At 44.6% G+C, this 15334-nt stretch overlaps 1 protein-coding gene across 1 annotated transcript in view; it reads left to right on the forward strand.

Moving 5' to 3' along the window:
- The window catches only part of INPP5F (inositol polyphosphate-5-phosphatase F), a 144485-nt gene that overhangs the window by 57780 nt on the left and 71371 nt on the right, over nt 1-15334 (forward strand). Inside the window, exon 3 of the mRNA XM_088466446.1 lies at nt 1659-1795. Coding sequence (XP_088322572.1) covers nt 1659-1795 — 137 coding nt within the window. The remainder of the gene's footprint in view (nt 1-1658; nt 1796-15334) is intronic.

A 15334-nucleotide genomic window follows, 5' to 3' on the forward strand; every position in this document is an offset into this window, starting at 1 on the left:
TTATACACACAGCCTGCATTTATGTGTTATATACACCTTATACACACAGCCTACATTTATGTGTTATATACACCTTATACACACAGAATGCATTTGTGTTATATACACCTTATACACACAGAATGTATTTATGTGCTATATACACCTTATACTCACAGAATGCATTTATGTGTTATATACACCTTATACACACAGAATGTATTTATGTGCTATATACACCTTATACTCACAGAATGCATTTATGTGTTATATACACCTTATACACACAGCCTGCATTTATGTGTTATATACACCTTATACACACAGCCTGCATTTATGTGTTATATACACCTTATACACACAGCCTACATTTATGTGTTATATACACCTTATACACACAGAATGCATTTGTGTTATATACACCTTATACACACAGAATGTATTTATGTGCTATATACACCTTATACTCACAGAATGCATTTATGTGTTATATACACCTTATACACACAGAATGCATTTATGTGTTATATACACCTTATACACACAGCCTGCATTTATGTGTTATATACACCTTATACACACAGCCTGCATTTATGTGTTATATACACCTTATACACACAGCCTGCATTTATGTGTTATATACACCTTATACACACAGAATGCATTTGTGTTATATACACCTTATACACACAGAATGTATTTATGTGTTATATACACCTTATACACACAGAATGTATTTATGTGCTATATACACCTTATACACACAGAATGCATTTATGTGCTATATACACCTTATACACACAGAATGCATTTATGTGTTATATACACCTTATACACACAGCCTGCATTTATGTGTTATATACACCTTATACACACAGCCTGCATTTATGTGTTATATACACCTTATACACACAGCCTGCATTTATGTGTTATATACACCTTATACACACAGCCTGCATTTATGTGTTATATACACCTTATACACACAGCCTGCATTTATGTGTTATATACACCTTATACACACAGCCTGCATTTATGTGTTATATACACCTTATACACACAGCCTGCAGGTCATTTTATACAATACTTTCAATAATTTTGTGGCTCAAGCAAAGTTTGTCTACATACATGAAATTCATTTAAGTTTCATATACACCTTATACACACAGCCTGAAGGTAATGTTATATAATAATTTTAATAAGTTTGTGTACATTGACCCATCAAAAATCAAAGGTTTCATTATCTCAGTCATGCCAAAATTATTCCGTATTTCGGAATATTCCGTATATCGCAATATTTGGATATAGGAGACTCAACCAGTATTTGCATGTGAAGTGCTGGGATGCAGCAGCCGCAGCTTTTTTCCTCGCCAAGCGCCATTTGCAACCTCGGTCACATATCAAATTAATCAGTGCAGTCTCCTGGTGCGTCGCATTGCGATTTAGACGCATTTTCGGCACACAGACTCATGACGCTAGCAGAGCTGCACAGGTCCTGACGACTCACTCACGCTAGGCATATCGCGCTGCGTGGCACATTGAGGCTAGATGAGTAAGGACACGCCTGTAGTTCCACATTGCTTTTCCGCAGGGCCTAAGAGGGAATGCTGATGGTGGTGTTAGTGGTTGGGGGAGGCCCCAGCTCAGTCCTAACTAATTCAGTGATTCATCTTCTGCAGACCTCCCCTGGTGGCTTCTCCTCATCCGCCAGAAGTCCCTGATTGGAGTCCTTCCTGATGGCCATGAGATCTATAAAGTCACTAAGATTGCGGTCATTCCCTTGTCTGCCGCAGAGCCGCAGGACCTGGAGCTGGAGGTAAGATGCGTGATATACAGACTGGGGGATATGTCGGGAGGTTCTAGTCATTCCTAGGTCCTTGGATTGAAGGTGAGCGTCGTAGGTGGACATTGTAGTGATCAGTTATATCTAGGACCTGAAGTTGTGGAAACGTGTGTGTGATATTTGGAGACCATTATATTTACTGATAATCTATTTAATTCCCCTGTTTTATATTACATCAGGGAGCAGCGTAAGACACAGGAGGATACACTGAACAGATATATCTGCAGATGATGGTCGTTCATACACACCGACCAACCATCATCTGTCTTCTGCCGCGGGTCCTGCTGGCCAGGGGGCATGTCTCCCTCCCTCCCCGCGGCCTCTGCTGTAAGTGTATGGGAGGTCGGCCGACCTCTCGTACACACTGCGCGATGCCCCATTATATCTGCAGACATATTGCTGGTACACACTGGCCGACGGGCACCCAATATATTGGCCGATCAATTGATCGCTAAGGGTTACAGCACAATTGATCGCTAAGGGTTAGAGCACATTTCTCCTTTGTACAACTTTTCATAGATGGTTCATGAGGTTCGTAGAGGAACCTTAAACGATAGAACGTGACTTTATAAAACATGTTCTCCAGCATTATTGCAGAATTGAGGCTCTGGATGTATAAATAACGCCCGACGCATTGGCGGCCCCAGTTGTACAGTGTACATAATGTTGTGCGTGAATTGGCCGAGCAGGTTGTCCTCTATTTGCAGATCCTTTATGGAGGACCTGGAAACGCCGCAGCGAGGAAGCGGTCGTCAGTATTTTCTGTTGTGCGCCATTGTTTCTCTCTGCGCTCCTGATGTCAGATTATCTAGTGTTCCCTCTAGCTCCGGCGGGAGGCTGGGCGCCGGAGCTAGAGAGGGCATGCCCGTGTGCGCGCCGAAGGCGCGCGCGTGGTCATCGGAAAAGGGGGCGTGTCTATAAGACGCGTCCCCTTTTCGTCACTCTTGGGGGCGTGCCCGGCACTTACGGACACGCCGGGCAGCCCCCAAGCCCTGCATACAGGGAGAATAGATGCCGGGCCGTCTATTCTCCGGCGGTGACAGGGTCACCGCATGTTTCTCCACCCGCGGGACACTGCGTCCCGCGGGTGAGAACGGCTCCCGCAGGCTGTGAGGGCAGGGCGCTTTTTGCCCTCCTCCTGGAGGGCAGGGTGCTTTTTGCCCTCCAGAAGGAGGGCAGGGCGCCGCGCCCCGCTAAAACAGCCTAGCGGGAACACTAATTATCTTTCTTCAGAGCGTATTAATGAATTCAGAGCAGATGATGTTCTGTCCTACTATCTCATTACATGGGGGGGGGGGGGGGGAATTTAATAAGCCGCGATAAAGTGATAAGTTTTTGGACGTAAATTATCACACCCATCACATGATAATTTCGTTTATTGTATCTGTGTGCGCTCCCGTTTTTGGCGCACGCCAAATGCAAGAGCCACTTTACGTCATTCACACAATAATTTTTGCTGGCTTAACCCTTAAGTGTAGGTGAAAATGGGGAAATCTGCCTGTCCCCGTCCCCCCAATCCCCAAAAAAAGCAAAGTGATATACAGATGTGTCCACATACATCTTACTTACCTGCGTGTTAAACAGCACTTCTAGTCGTGGCGTGACTGTGGTGCTGAGCGTCTTATTGTGCGACTCTTTACCTTCAAATGTGTCGTATTTGCATAGTGATGTGAATTGTGGGAACAAACAGCTGCTGATGATTACAGTGATATGTGACATGTCTATATTCTGTGTGTGTGACTGCGGGTGTATCTGCATGCCTATATTCTGTGTGTGTGACTGCGGGTGTATCTGCATGCCTATATTCTGTGTGTGTGACTGCGGGTGTTTCTGCATGCCTATATTCTGTGTGTGACTGCGGGTGTTTCTGCATGCCTATATTCTGTGTGTGACTGCGGGTGTATCTGCATGCCTATATTCTGTGTGTGACTCTGGGTGTATCTGCATGCCTATATTCTGTGTGTGGCTGCGGGTGTATCTGCATGCCTATATTCTGTGTGTGTGACTCTGGGTGTATCTGCATGCCTATATTCTGTGTGTGACTGCGGGTGTATCTGCATGCCTATATTCTGTGTGTGTGACTGCGGGTGTATCTACATGCCTATATTCTGTGTGTGACTGCGGGTGTATCTGCATGCCTATATTCTGTGTGTGACTGCGGGTGTATCTGCATGCCTATATTCTGTGTGGGTGTATCTGCATGCCTATATTCTGTGTGGGTGTATCTGCATGCCTATATTCTGTGTGTGACTGCGGGTGTATCTACATGCCTATATTCTGTGTGTGACTGCGGGTGTATCTGCATGCCTATATTCTGTGTGTGACTGCGGGTGTATCTGCATGCCTATATTCTGTGTGTGACTGCGGGTGTATCTGCATGCCTATATTCTGTGTGGGTGTATCTGCATGCCTATATTCTGTGTGGGTGTATCTGCATGCCTATATTCTGTGTGTGACTGTGGGTGTATCTGCATGCCTATATTCTGTGTGTGACTGACTGCGGGTGTATCTGCATGCCTGTATTCTGTGTGTGACTGCGGGTGTATCTGCATGCCTGTATTCTGTGTGTGTGTGACTGCGGGTGTATCTGCATGCCTATATTCTGTGTGGGTGTATCTGCATGCCTATATTCTGTGTGGGTGTATCTGCATGCCTATATTCTGTGCGGGTGTATCTGCATGCCTATATTCTGTGTGTGTGACTGCGGGTGTATCTGCATGCCTGTATTCTGTGTGTGTGACTGCGGGTGTATCTGCATGCCTGTATTCTGTGTGTGTGTGTGTGACTGCGGGTGTATCTGCATGGCTATATTCTGTGTGTGACTGCGGGTATATCTGCATGCCTATATTCTGTGTGTGTGACTGCGGGTATATCTGCATGCCTATATGCTGTGTGTGTGACTGCGGGTATATCTACTGCCTATATGCTGTGTGTGTGTGTGTGACTGCGGGTATATCTGCATGCCTGTATTCTGTGTGTGTGACTGTTACAATGTCAGCAGCTGCGATACTGTAACATAGTGTTTCAAATACAGATACACCCGCAGTCACACAGAACATAGACGTGCCGCACAGGGGCATTTCTAGAGAGGAGGGGGTCCATGTGCAGTCTCCTGACACCGGCCCCCTCCTCTCCGGCAGCTGGCAGCGCAGTGAGCTGTGCGCAGCCAGCGCCTGAGTTTTATAGACTCTGGGCACTAGAGTGTGCCCAGAGTCTATAGTGTATGTACAGGTCACCGGGAAAACGGGCGTGGCGGCCATTTTCCCTGTACTGCGCATGCGCAAACGACGGGAAAATGGCCGCCGCGCCCATTTTCCAGTTGTTTTACAGTGCCGGACCCCTGCGCCGACGTGGGACTCCGGAGAGGTAAGTAATATTATGGGTGCAGGGTGTGCGGTGCGGGGACCCCCTGGACCCAGGGGCCCTTTTTCCCTGCAAAACCTGCACCCATTATAGATACGCCCCTGATGCCGCATTTCATTTTACTCAATAGAAGCTGCTTGTGTGTCCTATTGGCAACGCTTTGCGAATAGTACGCATTTTAAGATAAAAGTCGCACAAAAAAATGCTCGGCGCTACCGAGATGCACGGCACTTACACACAAGATTTATGCACACGTCTGTATAATAACAGAACAGAAGTATATCAGGGGCCCTAATAAAAGCTCTTGGGGTTCTTTGTGTCATATAGCTATATTATATTTTTTTTGAAACAGTGAAATAATGTTAGAAAGGAGGTTGTTGTTGTTGTGTTTTGGAAAAATAAATATTCTACTTAAATTGGCAGAGAATAAAAATGTCTATAAGTATATATTTGTGTTATTTTCAAAATACGTCTCTAAAACCCACCTGCAATCTTAAAAACACCAGCCCCATTCATACAGCACCCCCATATACCTGTCCCCCTCATACAGCACCCCCATATACCTGTCCCCCTCATACAGCACCCCCATATACCTGTCCCATTCATACAGCACCCCCATATACCTGTCCCATTCATACAGCACCCCCATATACCTGTCCCATACATACAGCACCCCCATATACCTGTCCCATACATGCAGCACCCCCATATACCTGTCCCATCCATACAGCACCCCCATATACCTGTCCCATCCATACAGCACCCCCATATACCTGTCCCATCCATACCGCACCCCCATATACCTGTCCCATCCATACAGCACCCCCATATACCTGTCCCATTCATACAGCACCCCCATATACCTGTCCCATTCATACAGCACCCCATATACCTGTCCCAATCATACAGCACCCCCATATACCTGTCCCATACATACAGCACCCCCATATACCTGTCCCATTCATACAGAACCACCATATACCTGTCCCATTCATACAGCGCCCCCATATACATGTCCCTCTCATACACCACCCCCATATACCTGTCCCACATCAATTAGCCCATTTTCTTGCATTTTGCACTTTTTTCACACCAATAATGATGTCATTATTGGCCAAACTAAGCAAATAAAAACATTATTTTTGTCAAATTAGTAATTAAGGAGGGTGTCCCAGTAGCTCTAAACAAAGTCCTGACATTTTTATCTTTTTAAATTAGGGATTCTCCCCAACTTTTCACCCGCTCAGGAGGTTGTGATAACTAAGTCACGATAAATGCTATGGATAATTTGCAACCAAGTAAACCGCGTCTAATAGGATTGTGCGATTAAGCATTTAGTCGCTTTATAAGTCATTTATCACAAAAAAGCGGCTTATCGCTGCTAATTGAATCCCCCCCCAATAATCTCTTCCAGGCACGATAACCGGTACCTTTCAGCTTAATCTGACATTTGTTCAGGCGATGCTACCGGACACTGCTTTGTACATTTCAATTTCTATCGCAGACATCTCACCTTACTGCCAAATCACCTACTCCCCACTCACCTTACTGCCAAGCCCCTATTCCCCACTCACCTTACTACCAAACCCCTACTCCCCACTCGCCTTACTGCCAAGCCCCTACTCACCTTACTGCCAAATTACCTACTCCCCACTTACCTTACTGCCAAATTACCTACTCCCCCACCTTACTGCCAAATTACCTACTTCCCCCTCACCTTACTGCCAAGCCCCTTCTTCCCACTCACCTTACTGCCAAGCCCCCACTCACCTTACTGCCAAGCCCCCACTCACCTTACTGCCAAGCCCCCACTCACCTTACTGCCAAACCCCTACTCCCCACTCACCTTACTGCCAAGTCCCTACTCCCCACTCACCTTACTGCCAAGTCCCTACTCACCTTACTGCCAAGTCCCTACTCACCTTACTGCCAAATCACCTACTCCCCACTCACCTTACTGCCAAATTACCTACTCCCCACTCACCTTACTGCCAAATTACCTACTCCCCACTCACCTTACTGCCAAATTACCTACTCCCCACTCACCTTACTGCCAAATTACCTACTCCCCACTCACCTTACTGCCAAGCCCCTACTTCCCACTCACCTTACTGCCAAGTCCCCACTCACCTTACTGCAAAATCACCTACTCCCCACTCACCTTACTGCAAAATCACCTACTCCCCACTCACCTTACTGCCAGATTACCTACTCCCCACTCACCTTACTGCCAAGCCCCTATTCCCCACTCACCTTACTGCCAAGCCCCTATTCCCCACTCACCTTACTGCCAAACGCCTACTCCCCACTCACCTTACTGCCAAGCCCCTACTCCCCACTCACCTTACTGCCAAATCACCTACTCCCCACTCACCTTACTGCCAAGCCCTTACTCCCCACTCACCTTACTGCCAAGCCCCTACTTCCCACTCACCTTACTGCCAAGTCCCCACTCACCTTACTGCCAAGCCCCTACTCCCCACTCACCTTACTGCCAAGCCCCTACTCCCCACTCACCTTACTGCCAAGCCCCTACTCCCCGCTCACCTTACTGCCAAGCCCCTACTCCCCGCTCACCTTACTGCCAAATCACCTACTCCCCGCTCACCTTACTGCCAAATCACCTACTCCCCGCTCACCTTACTGCCAAGTCCCTACTCACCTTACTGCCAAGCCCCTACTCCCCGCTCACCTTACTGCCAAGTCCCTACTCGCCTTACTGCCAAGCCCCTACTCCCCTCTCACCTTACTGCCAAGTCCCTACTTCCCACTCACCTTACTGCCAAGCCCTTACTCCCCGCTCACCTTACTGCCAAATCACCTACTCCCCGCTCACCTTACTGCCAAGTCCCTACTCACCTTACTGCCAAGCCCCTACTCCCCGCTCACCTTACTGCCAAATCACCTACTCCCCGCTCACCTTACTGCCAAGTCCCTACTCACCTTACTGCCAAGCCCCTACTCCCCGCTCACCTTACTGCCAAGTCCCTACTCACCTTACTGCCAAGCCCCTACTCCCCGCTCACCTTACTGCCAAGCCCCTACTCACCTTACTGCCAAGCCCCTACTCCCACTTTAAATAATTAATGAAAGCTCTATGTTGTACTGCATAGGTAATGTGTAGATGTTTATGCAAAGCAATGTCAGTACCTATAGGGTGACAGGATATGAATAAAATAGGCCGTCACTGACTCTTTGTACTAGTTATATTCTTTATTGGTGGCATCTAATGTAGAATGTAATAATGTGCAGTGTAAAAAAATGTTAAAATGTATAATACAATAAATATTAAAAACCAAGGTATGTATTTAAAAACACGTTTTACTATTTTCTTCATGTTGCTACTAAAACATCAGTCCACGCAACAATGTATCAGTTACTCTAATAAAATATAAAACAAAAAAGATATATATATATTTTTTATAACTATTCATTTTTATCCTATATTTATAAGTGTTTGTGCAAATGTGTTTCGTTCTTGGATATCTTCTCCCGTCCCGATAATTCCCCAACTCTTTAGTCATGATCGATCTTCCTTATGGCTAAGAACTTCTGTCCCTTAGGGTTCTTCTGGTGATGCAAAAGGAAGTGATTAGAGGCACTGCGGGTTCTCACTCCCTTCCTTATATTATTCATGTCTTCTCCAATTCTCATTATCAACTTTCTTATTGTGCGGCCAATGTACATTCCAAAAGACATAGCACACCTTCCGTATTGCAACGTAGATGTTGTTTTATTTCACATGAAGTATGATGATTATAATGACCGTAAAGCCCCTGGTGGGGGAGAAAATGGGGAGTAGGATAACTGCGCACTGAGAATGGGTATGGTAATAGCGAGCTGCAGTAAATTAGAACAGCTGACTCTATAGATATGGGAATAGATAATTTGAATTATATGCTGCGCTCAGCTATACCTCGTGCCAAACTAAAGAACTGGTCCAATGTGGGCTAATTAAATTATTATAAAGGTAAATATGTTAAGAAAAAATGTTTTAATGGTAAAAGACATACACAAACTAGATATAAATCACTACATATAACAAACAAATAAGAATAGGTAGGGTATGGTAATGAGCAGAAATACCATATGATGCGAATATATGGAGGAGATTAATATCAAACAGCTGAACGTACAAATGATTATCTGGTAATAGTGACTATGATTAAGTATCAGAAATCAAATTGAGTCACTTCCAGAGGAATAATGATGCTTGCAAAATGGAAATGTAGGCAAAAAGTCTTGTGAATGGGGTTGTAAATGGTACCAGCGGCGTCCCGCTGATACCTGACAGTACTATAATGAAGCGCTGGTGGTGAGATGCCCGGGATGTACTTCTTGAGGAAGGGAGTACGGACTAGTCGGCAAGTAGGGGGTTAACTCCAACGGGCTACTAACAACCCTGGTGCAGGTACTGGCAGTACGCCTGATCCCAGACGCCTGCCAGAAATGCACTCCGGAGCAGCTGTTGCCGTTGGTGTGAGGGGATGTTATGGTCGGGCTCTCTGAAGCCAATAACCATACACCCCTACCACACCAGAGACTTGCCTTCCTTAACCTCACCGCTGTCCGCTCCTTCCTCCTGCCGGCTGTGCTGGCTTGTGATGCGTGTCTTCCCTTCTTCCTGTCTGGTTCTCCTGGTCTATCAGGAATATATGTCCAGATTGCATAATACACAAAAATCCATAAAACCCAAAATACCTTTTCAGTCGATCCAATATACAGAACTCTACTCTGAGGCATCCTTTGACAGCTCAGATTCAGAGGTATCGTTCTCAATTCATGAAGTAGATGACAATTTTGATTACGAACATCTAGCTAGACTTTCAATAGACAAGGTTGGAATAGTATTGACACCAATACTACTATACCAACCATTATCCAACACTTCCACTGCACCACCAGAAGTTACCAACTCACGAGAATGTGTTTCCCTACCAGGGTTTTTTTTTTAGAGGAACTCCTTTACAAAACTCCTCTTGCAACGAACAATACAAATCAACACACAGGAAAAAGAAAATTGGACATACAAGAAGGTGTTGTAGGGGGGGGAGAAAAAAAGCAAGGGTTTAACACAAACCACACCCCCTGCATCAGGACAGGGAATATTCAACTTGAGCAATACTACACTATCCAATGACTGTATTAGACTATTGGACAAAGGCTTAAAATTTGCTCCGACCAACAACATGAATAAATTTGAGACTTGTGTAGACTCACATAAGTTTACCAGGAAGCTCACACTCAAAAAATACTTTGCAACGACAATACCCAGCGAAATTAGAAATGCCAATATAGAATTTCCTAATAAATTAACAGAATTGAAACCACAAAGCACATTCTATCCCAGCCACATGAAAGGGACACATCTAGAGACTTTCACGAAACTAGTAGAAAAAGACATCAGTAATATCACCATCCATAATACAAAACATAAGAATTTGCCGAAAAAAGAACGTACAACATTGCAAGATTTGCAGGACACTTATTCTATTATCATAAAACCAGCAGACAAGGGGGGAGGCATCGTTGTCCTAAACAAATTCGATTATTTAGAAGAGGCACAAAGGATTCTAGGGGATAGTACAACTTATGAAATTTTAAGTCTAGATCCTACAGACAAATTTAAAAAGGAACTTGCTGACAACCTACAGATAGGTAGCTCAACTGGAGTATTAAGTAACCAGGAACGTAAATTCATTGAAACACCTCATCCCATTATTCCGGTATTTTACTACCTACCAAAAATACATAAAAACCCACTAAAACCACCAGGGAGACCAATGCTATCGGGAATAGGATCATTGACCTCCAACTTATCGGAGTACTTGGATAACATACTACAATCATATGTTTGCAGACAAACGGCATATTTAAAAGATACTACTCAGATTCTGAACATTCTCAAAGACATCCAATGGGAAGAACAACTATGGCTTGTGACGACAGACATTACTTCATTATATTCAATAATCGACCATACACAAGGTATTTCCAGCATTAGATACCATTTAGATAAAGACAATTCTTTTAACAGATGCACAATGAGATTTTATTATCGATAGTATTAATTTCATACTCAAACATAATTGCGTATGGTTAGACAATTAGTTTTATCTGCAATCCACAGGTACAGCGATGGGTACGAGATTTGCCCCAAGCTACGCCAACTTATTTGAGTTGGTGGGAGGACCTCAACATCTGGGGTCGATCTGAGCTTGGGGCAAATCTCGTACTCTGGAGAAGATACATCGACGATGTGTTTTTCATTTGGCGAGGAGATGAGCAATCATTGCTCAACTTTCTAGCTTTGATTAACAATAGCGACAATCATCTATGTTTCACTTCTAATTACAGTAAGACACGTTACATTTTTAGACCTCAACATATTTATAGAAGAGGGAACTGTACATACAAATACTTACAGGAAATCAGTGGATGTCAATAATTTCATCTTGTCAAGCAGCTGGCACCATCCACGTTGGCTAGAAAAGATACCAAAAGGATAGTTCCTCAGATTAAGGAGGAACTGTTCAAAATTTAAGATTTCCAGACACAATGACAGGAATTATCAATTAAATTTTTGGACAAACAATACGACAAACATACAGTAGAACGAGCATTCCAGGAAGCAGAACATTTAGAAAGAAATAGCTTACTCGATTATAAACATAAGAACCGGAAAGACATGGAAACACCATCATTCATTACGCAATACTCCAGGCAAGCGAAACAAATACAACAAATCATAAAAAGACGATGGCCGATCCTACTTGGGGATGATAATCTTGCAGACATTTTACCATTAAAACCAAAAATTGTGTACAGGAAAGCACCTGATTTGAAATACAAATTAGTACACAACCACATTCCACCAAAACAACTCATACAAACTACCATTGATAACAATACACCTAAATTAGGATTTTTCTATTGTGGTGGATGCATAGGATGTAAGAATATGGGACAAAGAACGACAAAACCCACCACCACATTAAAATCCAACAATACAGGAAAAGAATATCCAATAACAACAGAATCACATGCCACAGTAAGAATAATATATTTATTAGAATGTGGATGCGGTAAACAGTATATTGGGATGACAACAAGACCTTTGAGAATACGCATAGACGAACACATCAGGAAAGAAGTCGTAGAGCATAATCTTTCGAACCATTTCAAGCTCTGTCACAATAGCGACCCCAAAACACCTAGGAATCGAAGAAGTCACACCTAATTTGGAGAGGGGGTAATTATGAACACAAAATTAACACAAGGGAGCTGTTAGTATTCGTACCAACATGGGAGTGTGATTCCTTCTCTGTATATGTGTGCGGTCGTGTATGTGTGTTTATACATGTTGATATATATATGTGTGTGTGTGTATGTGTATGTATAATATATATATAATATTATACAGTTCTGTGTATGTATGTGCTTTCGCTCAATACAATAGACACATCGACTACTAATTATTGAGATATTTAGGTGTGTATGTATGTGTGTATATATGTATGTGTATGTATGTGTATATATATATATATATATATATATATATATTTCATTCTTCATTTTTATTTAATTTATTTTACTTTATTTCATTTATTATTTTGAATCTATTTATGCTTAATACCCTATTATTTACACCAATAACTTACTATTCTATTATTATTAGTCACCCTTTGCCGTTTTATTTCTTTCATTTACTTATTTATTTAATTCTATTATTTAATTGCGTGACCAAGATGCCAATGCATATAACCAGCTATGCACTTATAACATGCAGCTCAGCATTCAACCACCTGTAATACCCTGTTTTAATGAGGAATTAGAGTTAATTTGTTGACCAATCAGGGCATGCTGCATTTACATAGGACCACCCATGTAGAAGACCCCTCCTATATAATGCTGCAGGAAATGTACTCCTTTACCGGCACACAACTCCTTGAAAAAGGCCAAATGGGCTGAAACGCGTTGGAGACAAAAGAATCCACCACAGGACTATCACAAACCTTTATATTTTGGAGATCTTTATGAGGATTACTGCTGTCCATACAAACGGATCGAGCCGCGGCTCAATCACCCTCACGTGACCATACCCGGGAGAAGCTTACAGAGGAGAAGGGGCGGACACGTGACTAGACCAGGAGAACCATACAGGAAGAAGGGAAGACACGCATCACAAGCCGGCAGGAGGAAGGAGCGGACAGCGGTGAGGTTAAGGAAGGTAAGTCTCTGGTGTGGTAGGGGTGTATGGTTATTGGCTTCAGAGAGCCCGACCATAACATCCCCTCACACCAACGGCAACAGCTGCTCCGGAGTGCATTTCTGGCAGGCGTCTGGGATCAGGCGTACTGCCAGTACCTGCACCAGAGTTGTTAGTAGCCCGTTGGAGTTAACCCCCTACTTGCCGACTAGTTCGTACTCCCTTCCTCAAGAAGTACATCCCGGGCATCTCACCACCAGCGCTTCATTATAGTACTGTCAGGTATCAGCGGGACGCCGCTGGTACCATTTACAACCCCATTCACAAGACTTTTTGCCTACATTTCCATTTTGCAAGCATCATTATTCCTCTGGAAGTGACTCAATTTGATTTCTGATACTTAATCATAGTCACTATTACCAGATAATCATTTGTACGTTCAGCTGTTTGATATTGATCTCCTCCATATATTCGTATCATATGGTATTTCTGCTCATTACCATACCCTACCTAATCTTATTTGTTTGTTATATGTAGTGATTTATATCTAGTTTGTGTTTGTCTTTTACCATTAAAACATTTTTTCTTAACATATTTACCCTTATAATAATTTAATTAGCCCACATTGGACCAGTTCTTTAGTTTGGCACGAGGTATAGCTGAGCGCAGTATATAATTCAAATTATCTATTCCCTGGTGGGGGAGACCTAGCGCTCAGCGTGTGCTGATTACGCTCCTCTGATGTTCCTGCTTGTTATAATGACCGTGCAGCCCCTCAGTCACTGGTGGGGGAGACCTAGCGCTCAGCGTGTGCTGATTACTCTCCTCTGATGTTCCTGCTTGTTATAATGACCGTGCAGCCCCTCAGTCACTGGTGGGGGAGACCTAGCGCTCAGCGTGTGCTGATTACGCTCCTCTGATGTTCCTGCTTGTTATAATGACCGTGCAGCCCCTCAGTCACTGGTGGGGGAGACCTAGCGCTCAGCGTGTGCTGATTACTCTCCTCTGATGTTCCTGCTTGTTATAATGACCGTGCAGCCCCTCAGTCACTGGTGGGGGAGACCTAGCGCTCAGCGTGTGCTGATTACTATCCTCTGATGTTCCTGCTTGTTATAATGGCCGTGCAGCCCCTCAGTCACTGGTGGGGGAGACCTAGCGATCAGCGTGTGCTGATATAATGACCGTGCAGCCCCTCAGTCACTGGTGGGGGAGACCTAGCGCTCAGCGTGTGCTGATTACTCTCCTCTGATGTTCCTGCTTGTTATAATGACCGTGCAGCCCCTCAGTCACTGGTGGGGGAGACCTAGCGCTCAGCGTGTGCTGATATAATGACCGTGCAGCCCCTCAGTCACTGGTGGGGGAGACCTAGCGCTCAGCGTGTGCTGATTACTCTCCTCTGATGTTCCTGCTTGTTATAATGACCGTGCAGCCCCTCAGTCACTGGTGGGGGAGACCTAGCGCTCAGCGTGTGCTGATATAATGACCGTGCAGCCCCTCAGTCACTGGTGGGGGAGACCTAGCGCTCAGCGTGTGCTGATTACTCTCCTCTGATGTTCCTGCTTGTTATAATGACCGTGCAGCCCCTCAGTCACTGGTGGGGGAGACCTAGCGCTCAGCGTGTGCTGATTACGCTCCTCTGATGTTCCTGCTTGTTATAATGACCGTGCAGCCCCTCAGTCACTGGTGGGGGAGACCTAGCGCTCAGCGTGTGCTGATTACTATCCTCTGATGTTCCTGCTTGTTATAATGACCGTGCAGCCCCTCAGTCACTGGTGGGGGAGACCTAGCGCTCAGCGTGTGCTGATTACTCTCCTCTGATGTTCCTGCTTGTTATAATGACCGTGCAGCCCCTCAGTCACTGGTGGGGGAGACCTAGCGCTCAGCGTGTGCTGATATAATGACCGTGCAGCCCCTCAGTCACTGGTGGGGGAGACCTAGCG

Source organism: Taudactylus pleione, unplaced genomic scaffold, assembly GCF_031769625.1.
Source record: "Taudactylus pleione unplaced genomic scaffold, aTauple2 ptg003137l, whole genome shotgun sequence".
NCBI classification, from domain to species: Eukaryota; Metazoa; Chordata; class Amphibia; order Anura; family Myobatrachidae; genus Taudactylus; species Taudactylus pleione.